The 19,423-nt window shown below is 31.6% G+C and overlaps 1 protein-coding gene across 1 annotated transcript; it reads left to right on the forward strand.

Moving 5' to 3' along the window:
- Positions 1 to 4,147: 4,147 nt before the first annotated feature.
- On the forward strand, positions 4,148 to 15,137 carry LOC127101537 (protein MICRORCHIDIA 7). Its single transcript, XM_051038978.1, has 21 exons — positions 4,148 to 4,249; positions 4,991 to 5,439; positions 6,814 to 6,888; positions 7,006 to 7,040; positions 7,121 to 7,199; positions 9,483 to 9,575; positions 9,666 to 9,750; positions 10,151 to 10,226; positions 10,548 to 10,676; positions 10,819 to 10,917; positions 11,017 to 11,118; positions 11,412 to 11,576; positions 11,656 to 11,751; positions 12,485 to 12,536; positions 12,620 to 12,731; positions 12,838 to 12,911; positions 13,021 to 13,409; positions 13,720 to 13,808; positions 13,920 to 14,007; positions 14,536 to 14,658; positions 14,747 to 15,137. Exons 2-21 carry the CDS (start codon positions 4,998 to 5,000, stop codon positions 14,822 to 14,824), a joined length of 2,481 nt encoding a protein of 826 aa, XP_050894935.1. The 5' UTR covers positions 4,148 to 4,249; positions 4,991 to 4,997; the 3' UTR covers positions 14,825 to 15,137.
- The last annotated feature ends 4,286 nt before the right edge of the window (positions 15,138 to 19,423 follow it).

Raw genomic sequence — 19,423 nt, forward strand, 5'->3', positions numbered from 1 at the left:
ATACGAAAACTCTAATATATTCGAAATACAGTCAAAATACCGACAAACAAACAATTAAATAGATAAAAATGCACAAAACCTAATCGAAGCGATGCCACGCACAAAAGAGATAAGCGAGATAAATACGAGGCAACGATATCGGCCAGGTTTTGCTAAAACAACGAAATACAACACGGTAAGCAACGAAAACACACAAAACCTAATCAAACCAGTTGTCACGCGAAGTTTAAGAAATTGAGATGAATACGAGACAACGAGATTAATCAAGATGTGGTCAACAAAGCCAAAGTCAAATTTTGGGGTGCGACAGGCGTGTCAAACTCGACCCTCGTCAACGTGTCGATTTATGAAAACCTCTTTGAGATTTTGGACATGTTTTGAAGAGAGAGTGATCCGAATCTTGTGGATCTATTCCATAAAGTCTTCCAAACCAGGCTTCGTGGTTGTTAAAATACATTATGTCCCAAATCATCTGACAAGGTATGTTTGAGACTATTAACACTTAATATTTTCAAATGTGATTATTACCATTCTTTATTAAATTCTTTCAGTTAAAATTTATAGGCTAATAATGAGTCACCTCTCTTGTAAATCCAATTTAAAAATCACTCACACTTAAACTCAACTAATAATATATCAAAAATGTTATTTAAAGTTTGCAAGATTTTGCTTTAACATATAATATACCAATAAACAAATTATTAGCATCCTTCTTGATCAAATTTAATATATAATAGTTATGAATAATAATTGAGAACACATTACCATTGAAGCCATACAATAAAGGATGCATTTGATTCACAAAAGGGTAAATACCAAACATAATAGTACAATATAAACCTTTAAAGTACCAGACAATTTTTGACGTCGTACATTGTTTGATGAATAATGGACATTACAAATAAAATAAAATAAAAAATACTAAAATACCCTTTTATAAATGTAAATATTAAAAGAGGAGACATATAATGAATCATTTAATAAAAAATAAAATGATATTTTTATATTTACTTGTATTAGAGGCAAAATTATATATATTCAATTAATTTATCATTAGATAGATATATTCAATTCAAAGGCTGTGATTGAAAGTTAAAAAAAATTTACTCTTGAAATAAATTGATCTCATATATATATATATATATATATATATATATATATATATATATATATATATATATATATATATATATATTTTTATAGAATAAACAAAAGTTTTTTTTCCATATTTTAAATAACTTTTAATAGTAACAACGATGTGAGAATATATATTTTATAGAAAATAAAAGGGTATTCACGTATTTTAAATAATTTATATTATGGGCAAAAAGTTATTTCGTGATTTAGAGAGAAATAAAAATTTTAGTTTTTGTCCGGTCCTTAATTCTGATTTTTGTTCTATTATGTGAATATTTTTTAAATCATTCGTAGAACGCATGACATCTAGAGTTGTGCATTTTGATAACTTATTTTTAATTAAATCAAACACATCCAAATCCAAAGTATGAGTAGGCATGACAACATAACCCGTATCCGCGGGTATCCATCCGAACTCGTCCGAAGTTGATGGAAAAAACCCGCTTTGATTGAGTTTGAGTTCATGTTTGAATTTTTCTCTATTATAAAATATGGGGATGAGTCGGGTAATGGGGACGCTAGTACCCACCCCGAACCCGCCCCATTTATTTAATTATGTACATTATTATTTATTTTTGATAATTTAGAATATTAAATATGTGGTCAATGTTTTGGTATTTTAATTTGAATTTATTAATTAAAATATTCGAAATATATGTATGAAATTTTTTTAAATTATTTTATTTTATTATTTGTAATGTAATTTTGTTTTGAAAAAAATAAATATTTTTATTAAAAAAATTGATTTCACCAAATGAATGGTAGCGGTGCGGGGATACCGAACCAAACCCGAACCCATTTGGGACGAGTTTGAGTTTTGATTCTCCATCCTCGTTTGGATTTGGGGCGGGAAACGAGGATTGTTTGCGGATTCAGGTTTGGATTTGGGGAGGTAAAACTCGTTTCCGACCCGCCCCGTTGCCATACCTAAGTATGAGCACTCATAATCCTCAAACTATTATATTCATAATAATTATATAAATTATGTTAAAGTTTTTTAAATATGTTAAATTCAAAAATGTATTAATATTTAATATATTCATAACAATTATGAAAATTATCATACAATCATCTTTAATGGGATAAATTTAATTATAATTATTGCAATTATATAAAATTAGAAAACATTAAATCGAGTAAATTATGGTAACAATTACTACCTCCGTTCCTTTATAATTGTCACTTTCTTGAAAAAAAAATTGTTTCTTTTTAATTGTCACTTGCAAAGTTCAAGGTAGTATTAATTGCAATTTTATCAAAATTACCCTTAGATAATGATTGCAGAGAGAAAAAGTAAAGTGAATGTAATAAATAATTAAGGGTATTATAGGTAAAAGAAGAATTATTGTTTGAAAAGTAACAATAATAATTAGCTTCTTTGATATGTGTAAAAAATGACACTTAAAAAGGAACAGAGGGAGTATACTGTAACATTTATTATAATAAAATCTATTATAAATATTGTAGCAAAATAAATTCAAATACATGTACATAATAAATGTAAGAAAATCACTTTAACATCTATATAATCAAAATTAATGAAATAAAATATTTTATATTTATTGAAGATATATTAAGTTATTATTTTTCCATAAAATTATGAAAAAATTATGTTAGCAATTATTACACAATTACATTTAGGTAAATAAATGTTGCACTAGTATAAAATTAAAATATACAATATTAAAATAAAATTAAAAGATACAATATGTGCACATAAATGTTCCAAATCATTGTAATAATGGTACAATAAAAATTAATGAAATAAAACATTTTATAATGATTGGTTTCAATTCACAATTTAATATAATTTAATACAATTTAATATAGTTTAATATAATTTAATATAATTTAATATAGTTTAATACTACCTCCGTTTTTTATTATAAGTCGGAAAAATATTTTATACCACAATATAAGTGATTTTATAATATCAATTATTCATTTTAATGGTATGAAATGATTGCTTTCAAATCACAATTTAATATAGTTTAATATAATTTAATCCAATTTAATATAGTTTAATATAATTTAATACAATTTAATATAGTGATTTTATACGAGTGATTTTATAATATGAATGATTCATTAATGTTATATGAGTGATTTTATACTAGTGATTTTATAATATCAATGATTCATTAATGTTATTTTTCTTAATATACCCTTAAATATTATATAGTTTTACTATATAATATCAATTTATCTTATTAATATCAAAACTATATATATATATATATATATATATATATATATATATATATATATATATATATATATCAAATTACCAGTATATATAAATATATATAGAGAGATGTTAAAGATAGTGCACTGTTAGTGTAAAGAAATATTACACTGACATCCAATCAAAACATTTTATATTGCCAAATCATAATAGTATTTTAAAAATAAAAATTTGATGTGGCGGAATACACGAGTCTTATTGGTTGACAGTGTAAAAATATTTTATACTGTCCATATTCCTTTTTCTGATATATATATATATATATATATATATATATATATATATATATATATATATATATATATATATATATATATATATATATATATATATATATATATATATAGAGGATGCATGCATTCAATTTATAGGAATCATGCATTCAATTTCTTAGGGTCTCATTGGTTGACGGTGTAAAAATATCTGACATGATTTGATTGGATGAATGCATTCAATTTATAGGAATCAAATCCTTTTTCAATTTGTTATAATAAAATCATGTTAAAATTTTATATTTTACTAACTATTCACTTATTTTACTCAATCAAACAAATCCTAAATAATTATAATTATATAATATAAAAATTGATTTGTTTATAAAAAACAAGTCACCCATAAAACATAATATAATAAGATCAATAAAATATACTTATCTTATATAATAACTCTTGCGAATTGGACTTAATTTGGCCCAAGCCCAATACATCATCGTATATAAGTCTTACATAATCCTTTCTTAAAAGATATTATCATCAAAATCACACATAAATTGAAGGTGTTTGAAGGTACATCTGCGCCGCATCACATAAACTCAAACATCAATTTCAAGGGTTTTTCTTCGCCAATTCCCAATCCACCTTCATTGGGGTAAGTTTTTAATTTTTTTACCTTTCAATTTCACTTATGTCGTTCATCGAGCAAATCGCATAGCGCTAAGTTTTTAATTTCTTTTACCTTTTAATTTTACTTATGTTATTCATCGAACAAACCCTAGATCCCTAAATGTGTATATATAGTTTAAAACAAGTCTCAAAAATATCATACCTCCTTTATATATGAATTTTAAATCGAACTAGCTGCGTTTACCCTAAGAAAAAAAACAAAATTAAATTATTTATAAACCATTTAGTGTTAATAATCCCATTCTATCATTCATTTAGTACTAAAATATTTATTATAGATAATTGATTCATCAAATATCAATAAGATATTTGAATAAATTTAATTTATGTTTTACATGAAATCTAATCCAAATAAAAACTACTCCTATGATTAGAAAAAAATAGTTCGGATATTCTTTAATTAAAACTTATTTGAGTTTGACCGAATTTCAGATTATAATCTTTATCATCTAATCTAACTCTAAGGAACTTAATTTAATCAAGTAAAAAAACACTTTGATATAATAAATGCTATAAAGAATGCAATCAAACAAACCTAAACCCATACCGCGTCATATTTCCCTTCTATTCCACCAATCACACGCAAAATCTTTTCAACATTTTCCTCAACTCCGAGAAATCGTTCCATCTTCCTCACACCAATTCACGCTTCCTTTTTTTCAAATATTTTCATTTTATTTCCATTTATAACCTTTTGAATCTTCAGAACATTCATGGATCTTCCCGTCAAGGAAGAAGCATTGGAAATTCCAATTCCAGCTGAACCGGACCGGAAGCCTAGAAGAAAACCCGGTTCGCATGTTCCACCACCTGACTCGGTTATTGACCTCAGTAGCAGTAGCAGCGATTCCGACTCCGATTCCGATTCCGTCGGGGATTTGGAAACGGTTGTAGCGAGTGTGATTCAATCGGCGGAAAGTCCGTCCAAGAAAAGAAAGGTTAATGATAAGGTAGCGATTTTGCCGGCGGGGTTTCTTAGTCCGTTGCCGCCTGCGCCGTCGCAGAATGCTGTTCTGTCTTTGCCGGCGCCGGAGTGGGCTTCTACGTCCAACAGGTTAAATCGGAATATTAGTTATACGCTTAAGGGATGTAAGCAGTTTTGGAAAGCCGGAGATTATGAAGGTTCTCCTGGTCGTGCCTTTGAATCTTCTTCAGGTGCGTTTTTCTTTTCACTTTCCACTTTTAGGGTTTTTGTTACTATTTTTGAAATTTTGTTGAGTTTGTATGAATTTTTTTTATCACATTGCTGAAGATGAAAATAAGGTTTAGTTTCATATTTGACTCAGCCAAACAGATCGATCCTTAGCATGCATGTTAGAGATTTTGCATTTATCTTTCAGAATGCATGTTATTTGCTATAGCAGTGGTACTACATTGTAGCCTAGCGGAATTTGAATAACCAAAAATTCATGGGATCCACAACTGACAATATTGATTCTATATGTTTTTTTTTGTTCATAAGTATGGTTTTGGCTTAAGGAGGAGTCATCTGTTTGTAATAAGTAGGTTTCCACTTTCCACGATGGAAATAGAGTGATGAGCCTACATTGTTTTTGGGAGTTTAAAATCCGCTGCAGGTCAGCGGTTGGGAAATTGAGAATGAAAACATGTGTAGAATTTTATACTTAGAGGGTTTCTTGTCCTATGTTTATAAAGTGTGGTAAGAAAGCACATGCAAGACAAAATTGAAAAGATACAGGTTGAAAGTTAATACTCGGACCATCGTTTAGTTGTGTAGTCATAGAAAAGTATATAGCATCCCCACATTGTTTTTTTCAAATGAATAGAAGTCTTTCTTATTCCTTCAATAAACATCACAACATTCTTGGAGGGATTGTTGGATTGGAATCCTACCATCCATTAAAAACCCAGCGACCACACCCTCTCTTCGCATCTCAACTTAGTGCTCTTAGCATTCTTAGTGTTTTCTGTTATCCCCCACTTTTGTTGATATTCTTGGACCTTTGTTGTATTGTCACTTTTCTCAGGCATTTTAGGTTCCACAAGCACCTTTTCCACATTTTTTTACAAGCGAAATGTGCATGGTTCCTACTTTTGTTGTTATGGAATTATGCCTTGGATTCATGTTGATTCTATATATTGACTTTGAATTTTAAGTTTTAGGTATTAAGGATGAAAATGCCCATAACTCTGGGTATTTTAAAAACCTTGGAATGTGTATATATTTGCGGTATATAGATTATTTTACCTTGTATCCTTCTATAGCATTTGTAGGGTAGGCTGCTCCTTAGCAGCTATCTGCGTGTGACAGCCCTGCTCTTTTGAGAAACATCTTGGGACTTGTCTGATCCCAGATCATTCTAGTTAGGTAGTTATATTTTGACAGTCATGGATACATATGTGTAACTTGGATTTGGTACTTTAATCAAGGATCAAGTAGACATGTTATGAACATTTTGTTGTGCTTTGGGCCATGGCCATTAGCAAAATTCAAACCTGAGGTTATTTGAGTTAGCCAATGCTCTTTATAATGTGACTATAGACTGATATTTCATATAAAATCTGCAGTTGGTATGGATCATGTCAGGGTTCATCCCAAGTTTCTACATTCTAATGCCACAAGTCATAAGTGGGCTCTTGGAGGTAAACTGAGAATACTTGTAACCATTTTCATAATATTTAGTGAACTTATATTCCTGGTCCCTAGCCCTTAGAGACTCATCATAAATTATAAACCATACTTTGATTGTTTTTCTGCAGCTTTTGCTGAGCTTTTGGACAACGCATTGGATGAGGTATGCCTAGATTCATGTCTTTTAAATAAAGCACTGACTGTGATTATTTTTCTCCTTTACTTACTTGAATTTGAATTCAGGTTTGTAATGGTGCCACATATGTAAATGTAGATATGATTGAGAGTAAGAAAGATGGCTCCAAGATGTTGCTAGTTGAAGGTATTTTAATCTATCAATCATTTACTTATTTCAATATATATAAAGAAAAAAGGGAAAAGGGTGGTAGTTTCACAGCTGTACTTAGAAATTAGATTGAGGCCTAACTCAAACCCCAAAAAACTAACTTATAAAAGGATAGATGCTCAAGTTTTAATTGCACTTCTTAAGCCATATCTTATGCTGATGCAAGTCTCCCGACAAACCCCTCACGCTTATGACTGAGCATCTAGAGAATGAGTCTAGAGAGTGAAGCACATGAAATAACTAAGATCTCGTCTAGGGCTGAAAATGAGTCGAGTCGAGTCGAATCCGTCGTCAGCTCGACTCGACTCGATAAGAATTGGTTTAGCTCGAAACTCGACTTGAGTTCGACACGAACTTTTTTTTAAGCTCGAACTCGACTCGTTTTAAGTTCTTGAACAACTTGGTTCAACTCGTTAGGTTCAGTTCGTTAGGTTCAGTTTGTTTACTTCACGGACTAAAAAGTCATTTTTTAAAGTTTAAATTTTTTTATTATATTTGACATTTTAAATTATTTTTTTTAAAGGGAAAATATTAAAACAAAATAAAGCTTTCAAGAGATAAATTTAAAAGTCTAAGTATGTTTTTTTTTTGAGTTAGAAGTATTTTACTTTGTATAAAAAAATGTCACAAGTATTTTTTAAAATATTTAATTTGATAAGTTAAAAGGTCAAAATCTATACATTATTTTTTTAAATGATAGTATTGAGATATCTGATTTAAAAATTATATATATATATATATATATATATATATATATAATATATATATATATATATTATATATATATTATATAATATATATATATATATATATATATATATATATTATATATAATATATATATATATTATATATAATATAATATATATATATATAATATATATATATATATATAACTGAGTCGACTCATGAACCTAACGAGTCGAACTATACATAGTTCAAGTTCAGCTCATTTATTTTACGAACTTAGTTTTGAGCTCAAGTTCGACTCATTTGGTTCATGAACCAAGTCCAACGAATTAATTATCGAATCGAGTCTCGAACTATTTTCGAGTTGGTTTGGTTCATTTGCAGCCCTAATCTCGTCCCATAAGTTTATGTCTTAAAACAAAAAAAATAAGCTTTAGATAGGATACCATGATAAAAATCGATGTGTGGATAGAAAGGTTAGAGAAGTAAATAGATTCTGAAATTGTCATATTTTATTATTATTGAATTAGGAGAGACTAAGAGACATTTAGGTTAAACCGTGTTTTTGAATAGCACTATGGGAGATGTATTATATAGGAAAAAGTACAACTCATACTATTAATTACATAGTTATCCTATGCTATTCTAGAATACCCTAAGGAATATTCTCTTTCTATATATACATATAAACACTCCCCCTCAAGCTTGAGCATAGAAGTCAAATGCACCAAGCTTGTTACATATATAATTGGTTGTGGGGTTTCGTAGGGTTTTTGTAAACACGTCTGCCAATTGATCATTAGAGTTGACAAAGCTTGTGGCGATGTCGCCTAACTCGATCTTCTCTCTGACAAAGTGACAGTCTATCTCAATATGTTTGGTCCTCTCATGGAAGATTGAATTTGAAGCAATGTGCAATGCAACTTGATTATCACAAATAAGTGTCATTTGTCTTGCTACTTCAATTTGAAGTTCCTTGAGAAACAATTTTAACCAAATAAGCTCACATGTTGCCATTGCCATGACCCTATACTCTGCCTCGGAAGACAGTGGGTCAACCGGGTAAAGCACGGCGAAGATTGCGTCTTAGTAGGCTCTAGATACCATATTGAATTAGGAGAGACTAAAAGACATTTAGGTTAAACGGTGTGTTTGAATAGCACTACCAAAGATGTATTATATAGGAAAAAGTACAGCTCATACTATCAATTACATGTTTATCCTATTCTATTCTAGAATACACTAAGGAATATTATAGAGGGTATTCTCTTTCTATATATACATATCAACAATTATAAAGTACAGATGCCATTACATGTATTTTATAACCTGCACAGAATATAAAGCTGCAACATAATATCTATCTCTCCATCAAATAACCACTACAACTTTTTACCTTTAGAATCACCATTTACAATTTGACATGATTAGAAAATGTGAAAAAGTTTTTTAAATTACATTTATGAATGCCTTGTACAAATAGTCCTTACAAAATTGTTTTCTGCTCCCTTTGTTTCCTTGTTTCTGCACTAAAAAATTTCCAAGGTCTGAATGTTTATTCTTATTTCAGATAACGGTGGTGGGATGGATCCTGATAAAATACGTCAATGCATGTCGCTGGGATATTCCATGAAAAGCAAGATGGCAAATACAATTGGACAATGTAAATCATTAATATTGTCTAGAAGATATTCTTGAGTATTTCATCTAAGAGGGCATACTGATTTTTCTTATTCATGATTTCACGTGATAGATGGAAATGGCTTTAAAACAAGTACCATGAGGCTTGGGGCTGATGTAATTGTGTTCTCCCGTTGTATAGGAAAAGATGGGAAGAGGTTTGTTTGCTTTTTTTTATTGCGTCATTCAATTTTGTTCACAAGTTTGAGATGTGTTCTGCATACATTAGTTGTTTAGAATTTGTTATGTTTTTCTTCTACTAGTAATTAAGGAAACTTATGTTTGAAGTGTTTTGCTTTGTTACTGAGTTAGAAAGTTGGATAGTTACAATGAATATAGTATTTTTTTTTGTTTTTAACATTTGTTTTGCATTAGTTGAAGAAATAAGACAAATCCAAATAAGCCCCACAGAAGCAGAATGCCCCCAATTTATGCCTCTGGGTGGATTTGTCTGGCTTCTGTGTCTACTCTCTACTACTATTATATTCATAATTTATAATCTCTGTTTTTCATGGCATGCTTCTTTATCTAATTAGGTAACCTGTACATTTTTATTAGGTCTACACAGAGCATAGGCTTGCTGTCTTATACATTTTTGAGGAATACAGGGAAGGAAGACATCGTAGTGCCCATGGTAATTTGTTGTCTTACACAGGTTTAACACTTAGGTTGTGTTACATTGCTCAACAAGTTTTTATTGAATACATGTTTTACAAAACTTACTTTTGGATTAAAATTTTATAACATTTAGTAACTTTTATAAACTTTTACATAAACCTGAAATAATTTGATCTCATTGAGACGGGTTTTAAGGTTAATGTCTTTTCATAAAAATACTTGGGACATTAATTATGTGCTAGACATTAATAGACACGGTGTTTTCTTATTAAATTTGATTATTTGAAGTTATATCCTCTATTATGCATCTAACTGTGGGTTATGCTGAAAATCAAAGCTGGACTACGAAAGGGATGGACAGGGATGGAAAAGGATGTTACGAACTTCTCTGGATGATTGGAAGAATAATGTTGAGACAGTAGTTCAGTGGTCACCATTTTCTGATGAGGCTGACCTTCTTCGTCAGGTAATCACATCCTATTTAGAGGAGAGGAGTGGGGGATCAATCTTTTCCTTCTATCAGTACTTATTGCCCAATGTTACTATGTCATTAAGTTATATGTTTGTCTGTCAATTAACTGTTGTTCTAACTCTTATCCAATTTTTAGTTCAACCTGTTGAAAGATCAAGGTACACGGGTAATTATATACAATCTCTGGGAGGATGACCAAGGTCAGCTGGAACTCGATTTTGAAGACGATCCACATGTATGTCCAATAACTGAGACACACGTTTCTTGTTCCCCCAAAGTACATTTTTATAAAACAAATTTCATATACATTTTTTATTTTATTTTTTTATTTCAGGATATTCAAATAAAAGGTGTAAATCGAGATGAGAAAAACATCAAGATGGCTAAAGATTTTCCGAACTCTACACACTTTTTAACTTATCGACATTCACTGAGGGTAAGTATTATGCAAGCAACTAAAATGCTAATTGTTTAAGAAAAACAATGCATTAAGCTGAATTCCCTAGTAATGGCATACATAATATCTATATTAACTTAAAGCTTTTGTAGTTAAAAATTTGAAAATAGAGAATTAATTAGACGTGTACTCTATATTATAAAGAAAACTCAATGAAATAATATTTTTTAGTCCAATTTCATATTTATATAGGTGTGTATTTGACTTGTGTGTCTCTATGTGTGTGTGTATGTGTGTTATAATGTATCTCATTATTATTATTGTCAATGCAGAGTTATGCTTCAATTTTATATCTGAGGTTTCCTCAAGGCTTTCGAATTATTCTTCGTGGGAAAGATGTTTTGCATCACAATATAGTCAATGATATGATGTATTCTCAGGAGGTCACATACAGGCCTCAATCAGGAGTTGCTGATGGGGTTCTAAAGGATTCAAATGTACTGTCTATTAAATTAAATTTGACGTTTGATTTTCCTAACTGTATAGCAGTATGATTTCATCGATATTTTGTGACAGATGGTTGCTATTGTTACGATCGGGTTTGTCAAGGATGCAAAACACCATATTGATGTTTCAGGGTTTAATGTCTATCACAAGAATCGGCTCATCAAGGTAGAGTTTATTATGATTAACAAAGGATTATGAACATTATTATCTTCCCCTATTAGGTTTTATCCCTTCCTCCCTCCCTTTTAAAGTTAATGCGGTTCAAGTGCATTCCTGATGATTAAAAAAAAACTTTTTCAGATATTAATCTGTGTGTCTTTGATCTAAACTACTATCATACTATGCCATCTGACATTTGAACACAAATTTTATATACTTACCTAGTTTTATTATTGTTCTTGCGGGATAAGAAACACTTGATAGAATATAAAAATATTAATTCGTATGATTTTCTTAGCATCTTCATTTTGCAGTCTGTCTTCTGTGTTGTTAAGCTTTGCTAATCTTCATAAAAAAGTTCATTAATCTTCTGTGTCTGTTTGGATCTGTTCCAAAGGTGGTTTTTGTGTCTGTTTTAACCAACCCTGTGATGACCGATGCAGAATATCTTGAAAATTAAATTAACAGATACTTTTTTGGTTGGAACTTGCATGTAAAGCAAAGGACTTAAGTTATCCTTTTTTGTTCAAACAATCAAGGCTTCTTTTGAGCTACTAGAAGAATTATTGTTTTGTTGAGGGAGTTAAGTGCAAAAGTTGTTTTATGATTAAACAATCATTGTGTGCATCCTCTTTTGATGGGTTCTTGAACTTGGGGGAGTTGGTGTTTTTTTGTTTGTTTCGTGAAGGTGCCTTTGTTATTAGAATTTATTCTTACTTGTGTTTTTCATGATTTTCAGCCATTCTGGAGGATCTGGAATCCAGCAGGCAGTGGTGGCCGTGGGGTCATAGGTGGCACATTTCCTCTGTTCTTTTGAGACCCTATTATCATATCGATTATGCATATTTACTGTATTGGTCATTTGTACTTGCAGGTGTATTGGAAGCCAACTTTGTTGAACCTGCTCATGACAAGCAAGGCTTTGAACGTACATTAGTCTTGTCAAGACTGGAGCAACGGCTGATACAAATGCAGAAAACTTATTGGTGGGTCTTGATTTGTCGTTGGGTTAGTTATTCAAGATAAATGATAATCACCTGCATGATCTATGGATTGTTGTTTTTCTAATCTGTTATTTTGTACTTTATCCAGGGGAAGTAACAGCCATAAAATTGGATATGCTTCAAATCGAGTTAGAAAAGAAAACAGTAGTTTTCCTGCTAATGGTACGCGTTGTAGTGTGATATATATCATGTTCGCTTGCTTAGGTCAGGGTGAGCGATATGTTATTATGGGTGACCGTGTGGTTTTCAACCAATGTAACTCGTTTTGTAGATACATCTCCCGATCCTGTTCCAGAATCATCTCAATTGAAAAGGAAATATTCGGCCCCAAATGGCAAGGCATCACCATTGGCATCAGATGAACTGCATTCACACTCGAAACAGAAACATATGCAAACAGAATCGAAAAGATATAGTGAACACAGAAATGGTCACTCGGCAGTTTCCCCTATAAGTATGAGTCAAAGTTCATCAGAACAATCATCATATGCTGATGATACCAGTGATCGAAATGATAATGTCTCATCAAAGAACCAAGCAAAGACTGATAGTCGAAAGATTTCTAGTGTTGGAAAATCTTCGAGAAAGGAGAATGTAAATTTTCAGGATTCTACACCAAGGGGAAACGCCTGGCAGTCTACGCAAGGATCTAACCCAAAGGTTGTGCATATTGCCATATATCTCTATTTCTGTCATCTCTCTTTTTCAGCTAATCCATGTTTTGCAACTTGATTAATGGTGGGCTTGGTAATGTATATATCTTCTAAGTAAATGTTCTGCATCTATCTAGACAAATGAATTCAGAAAGAGTGGTCAAGAAAATTGAAACCACAAAAGTAAAACCGAGGAGTTTCTAAACATTCAAACATGGATATCTCAATGACTTTTGGTGGAACTAATTAAAAAAAATGCATGATAACTCTGGCCAAGATTATTTGGAAATGTCACCTAATCATTTGTTGAATTTCAGGGAAAAGATGTTAATGTTCCTGAGCCACCAATATCTGATTTATCTTCTCTAGAACAGTTGACAAAAGAGAATCGTGAGTTGAAGGAGAGGTATTTTTTAATTTTAGAAACTTAAATGCTTATTTTGATTTATTTATTTAAGTTAATTATGATTTATTCACTCTTATCATCCTTCTCCAATTTAATGTTTCTGGATTCTAGATTAGAGAAGAAAGAGGAAGAATCATTAGGGGAATTATCACAAGCTTTACAGGAGGAGAGAGATATGCGCAAATCTCTCGAAGCTCAGGTATGAGTGAGTTTGATTCTATTTTTTTTTTATTTGAGCCATGACCTTTTAAGAATTGGTTGTTTGATTCAAATTTTTGGAGGGAAGTAAAATCCCTCCTTAGCTTGAGAAGCATGTTTCAGTGATATGTAAATCTTTCGGTTTACAGTCTCCTTTCATTTTGTATGGTAGATCCGTAATAATTAATGGTCTGATCTCAATTTTCTCCCTGAAGCTAATGCTAGGGTGCATATTATTGAACTTACTGTTATACCCTCCATTTTACTTGTAGCTAGACACCATATTGATCCCAAAGTTACTTGTAGCTAGACACCACCTGTATACTATTTATGCCATCTCACAATGTAGTTTGCAATATTTATGAACAAATTATGGTTGGATTGAATAGAAATAATACTCAAGAATAAATTGAAGCATAATATGAGGACATTGAATTTGTTTGTACTGGATGAATTCATCTAACCTGAATTTGCTTTTTCCCTGGTTAGTTAGTTTTCGCATATATCTTAAAATTTATCTTTTTATCAGCTCCGTGATGCCGAACAAAAGATTGATGATATGAACAAGGAACAAGAAACTCTAATTGATGTGTTCGCCGAAGAGAGAGATAGGCGGAATGCAGAAGAAAAAAATTTGAGAAAGAAGCTTCAGGTTCGACGATCTTAACGATCTTATCTAATGATTTAATTTGTACAACATCAATAATCATGATCTTCACAAAATTTGTCTTTCCTTTTAGGAAGCATCAAATACCATTCAAGAGCTGCTGGAGAAAGTTCGATTACTTGAAAGGAAGGCTTCAAGTGGCAAAGTGTAGTATAAACTGATGAAAGCCGTGCTAACTGCATTTATTTGGCTTCTGAGTGGTGGCATTGGGAGCCTAATTTTTTGGTTTAATTTTTTTGGTAGTTCCTCATTTGAGATGTGAGGGTGGGAGGGACCATTTAAATATTGTATATATTTTCTGCCTGGCTTTTTGCGAAAACTAACTTTTCTGGCCTAATTAGTGTTTTGGGTACATAGATTTTTATTTTAGTTTTTATGTATAATCGTTCATTCTCCAAAACTGTTGAAACTTAATGCTAAAAGTTAGAAACATATATGCAAAATTGAGAAGGAAGTTTGCTAAAGGGTTTATAATCTTTTTCAATTGAGAAAATGACGCTTAAGTGAAGAACTAACGATAGGTACTTTTTAACAATGTGAGGAAGTGAATTGTTATTAAGACTCTGTTATGTCTTAACACGTTTATTGAAATTAACCTGTGTTCATTTGAGATGCAGGGGGAAACAGAATTTAATATGATGAAATTAACACATTTGAGATGTAGGGAGAACAGGTTTTTCTACCCCGCACCCATAATGTTGAAGCTATAATTTTGTTTTTAGTATGCATGTTTTTATACTTTAGCATCAAAAACTAATAATTATATTAAATATGTGATAATTTTAATAATTATAATAATAATAATATTTGATTATTTTTATTTAAATTATAGTTTTTAGAAAATGAATAATATTTTTAATAAATATTTTATCTTAGTATTAAAAAAAATAAATGATTACTGAAATTATTAAAATAAATAAAATAAATTTACCAGGTTGAGGCAGGGCGGGTACTAGATTCCCTCGCCCTTACGTATGTAATTAAAAAGCGTGTTTTCTACCCCACCCATCATTGGAGAAGACACTTTAAGAAACCATCCACACATTGCCTAGAAGAAGACAAAATCTTGTTTTCTCCATACCCACCCTTGGAGAAGACACTCTAAGTAATCATCCACACATTGTCTAACCTAGGAGAAGACACTCCCACTCCATTATCTCTAATGGTAGCGACATTGCTGTTAACGTTAGATCTAAACCATTTAACAATGCCCTTAGATGGCACAATAAGGACTGACCTAAAGATGCCTTGAACATATTTAAAACATATTTAAACTGGTAGACACCTCTTAGGTAAATATCTAGCCACAAAATTCTTTCATCCCAAATAACTTGAAAATTGTGCCATCGAACTCGTGATGCACTTAATGGTATGCATATGGTGTCATCGAACTCGTGATGCACTTAATGGTATGCATATGGTGTATGTATGACATCGTCTAATGTTAACGCATCTATCCTCCACCTGTACTCTTGAAGACGTCTTAGATGAGAATGTTTGACCCTCCTTTTGGTGGCCTGTGACAATCCATCAGTGATAATACCACGACCACGCCTGTCACAAATTGAGGAAATCACATCATAAGAAGTTACATATACGAAATGTCTTTGATAAATAAGAATTAAATAAATAAAACATGATAAATATTCCTACCTAGAATAAACTCATATAAACGACAAACTATCTCGTCTCAAAGACACTCGCCTTTCCAAAGGCAGTATATAATATCGTTAAAGCAGTACACCCTCGTGCCTATCAAGATGTTAATACTCAGGAAACATGGATATGTATATGGTATCAATGTATACATGAGACTTATCTTTTAAGATAATACATCCTACAAGATGCAACATGTATACCTTAGCGATCGCCTCATACAAAGAGTGATGCACTGGTGTTTGATACGTATCCTAGAGCCAAGAGAGACCAAAGTGAACACCCCTGTTAGCCACGAATTCCTCCAAGACTGTCCTCGTAGTAACCCCAAGTATTGCCCAACCATAATACACGCAAGCTCCTAGTTAATGACAAGAGCAATAAAGAAGTTACCTATAACGGGGAGATGGAAGAGGCTGGAGACATCATCCAGTGTAATCGTCATCTCACCAACTGGAAGATGAAATGAGGATGTCTCCTTATGCCATCGCTCAACAAAAGAGGACAACACTGGAACATTGAGCATGGTGAGAGAACAGTCCACCAACGGTATCAGGCTTGCATCAATGACAACCGCCCTGACCTTATATGGCATATGTACATCAAAGAATTTCTTCAACTTTGCCCCTTGGATGAACACCTTAACTGGAGCGCGATCCTGTAACACCTAAGTATAATTCATCAATTACTTTCAATAAATCAATAACATATGTACGTGTTTTCCTTCCGATAAACATGATTTTTTCCTTTGAAAATTGGTATTATACTATATGCTCCCTTCAAATCGTCGTCACCCATATTCTTAAACTTTAGAGTCGCTTAGATCTGATAAAAAGACCAGCCTTGAGGCCAATTATTGGGCGAGAATATGGAGTATGCAACGGTCTAAGGGAGAGGGTGAATAAACCTCCCAATTAAAAACCTTAGTTGAAAAATAGTTTTGGAAATATTTTTATCAGAGTTTGAAAAACAAAAGGATTTGCACGACAAAAAATTAACTTTTGCGTATAAAGAGGTTATGCTTATCAATTGCAATTTGCACATAACAGTTAAATAATACACAAAGCAATCAAGATCAAATCAAAGAATTTACCAAAATATACAAATCAATGCAATGTATTTAATATATATATCAAAACTACACAAGATGTGTATTTGGACAATATCAATACGATGTGGATTCTAGAATCATAGTATTCGGCTTAATATTCAACATGACAAACTCAAAGTGTCGATTCTAATGAAACTAACACTTAACCAAATAAATCACCACCAGGGCAAAACCTAACATTTAAATTCTACGAAATTAAAAGGGGAGAGAGAGAGAGAGAGAGAGAGAGAGAGAGAGAGAGAGAGAGAGAGAGAGAGAGAGAGAGAGAGAGAGAGAGAGAGAGAGAGAGAGAGAGAGAGAGAGAGAGAGAGAGAGAGAGAATGTGTGTGGGTGTGTGAGAGAGAGAGGTACACAAAGATTTATAGTTGTTCATCTATCGTCCTCGCTAAGCTTAATCCACTTTCCGATGGTTGCCCATCGATAATTTTTGGTCTTCCAGTATTATTTTTTGAAAAACTACACGAGTTTCAGTACAATCAAAATATCAAAATAATGTTGAAAATATAAACATCTTCCCTTGGATCCCTTGATTCATACATAGTATCCGAACTAAATTCTTTCATCTCCAACAATCCTACTCCAAAGTCTCAGTTCTGTAACGATCTTCCCTCGATCCTATCAGTATCTTGTGCACTTGTCTGTCCTAAGATTGAGAAGAACTCCCACCTTGTCTGTGGGCTTCCACATAAAACTACCGAGATGAACATGGAGAGAAGAACCTCATTCTTTTCCATTGGAAGTGTCAAAATCATCCACAACACCACACACCTTGTGAACCTCTTAAATCTTAAACAAATCTTCAAAGAAACGTTAAATCCAATAACCAAATTTCCCAAACAATGACAAATCTCCAAAGATGAGATTTAAATTTATGATAAAATGGAACTAGAATGAGGTAGAAGATGAAAGAAATAATTTACAAGTCTTCAAGAAAGATTCAAAACTACGTTGAAAATTAGAGAAAAAGTGAGTTATGAGTTTTCAAATCAATATTGGAAGTGTATGTTTTCTAACTTTATGAAGGTTTTGAGAGAAAATGGTATTTATATGTGCTGGAGATCTATCTGAAAAATGGTGTATGATTTGAGTCAAAAGCAAGATGTATGATTGAAATAAAAAAACCAAGTGATTTGAATCAAGAAGTAAAAACTATATGAAACCCATTCATGTGATTCGAGTCACAAGATACGTGATTCTAGTAACGTGATTTGAATCATACTAACTGGTGATTCAAATTAGAGGTCCATAGGTAAATAATAAATTTTCCAGTTCAATGTTTTTCAAATCAAGCATTCATGCGATTTTAATAAGAGTGTTGTGATTCGAATCATGAAAGCTTGAAATGCATTCCTGAGCTCTCTGTGAGTCTGATTCAAGTCAGACAAATTGTGTGTTCTGCATCACACATGCAGAATCTCATTTTTACAAAATTTCAATTTTTTTAAAGATTCTACTATAGTCACGACTTGAATCATTCTCAAACATAGTTCTTGATTCAAAAACTCAATAGATTAATTTCAATCATATTTCTTAAGCTATAAACACGTACTTTGATTTATGCAGGAATAGTTAAACTTAACTTACATTGTTTGGAATGATGGTGACTCTAACTAATTGTTTAGTAAGGAATTCCAGTTGAGCTAGCAAAGTTGCATTGGTATCCAACTCTAGCACACACTTTTGAAATGTATGGTATGCATGCATGCATTTTTATCAAAAAATTCATTTTTTTTTTTGTAAAAATGCATGTTGGTTACCACTTTTTTCAAAAATGCAGATATACATGCATGTGAAATATGAGATTTTACCAGACATTTCGTAAATGTCAATAAAAATGCATCTTTTTTTCCTTAAAAAAATCGGTATGAATCCTAAATTATCGGTTAGAAGCATAATGTTAACGAAAAAAGACTTGTAAATATCTGGATATGATTCAAAAAATACGATAGATATCTCATTTTTTCCCCAAAATCTCCAAAAAAT

The sequence above is a fragment of the Lathyrus oleraceus genome, chromosome 7 (genome assembly GCF_024323335.1).
Source record: "Lathyrus oleraceus cultivar Zhongwan6 chromosome 7, CAAS_Psat_ZW6_1.0, whole genome shotgun sequence".
Classification (NCBI taxonomy): Eukaryota; Viridiplantae; Streptophyta; class Magnoliopsida; order Fabales; family Fabaceae; genus Lathyrus; species Lathyrus oleraceus.

What these genes read in the sequence shown, in the direction of transcription:
- LOC127101537 (XM_051038978.1), top strand. Translation starts at nt 4,998, where the DNA reads ATGGATCTTCCCGTCAAGGAAGAAGCATTGGAAATTCCAATTCCAGCT. An exon ending in TGCCTTTGAATCTTCTTCAG is followed by an intron (nt 5,440 to 6,813) that starts GTGCGTTTTTCT and finishes TAAAATCTGCAG; the next exon opens with TTGGTATGGATCATGTCAGG. An exon ending in TGGTGGCCGTGGGGTCATAG is followed by an intron (nt 12,537 to 12,619) that starts GTGGCACATTTC and finishes TTGTACTTGCAG; the next exon opens with GTGTATTGGAAGCCAACTTT.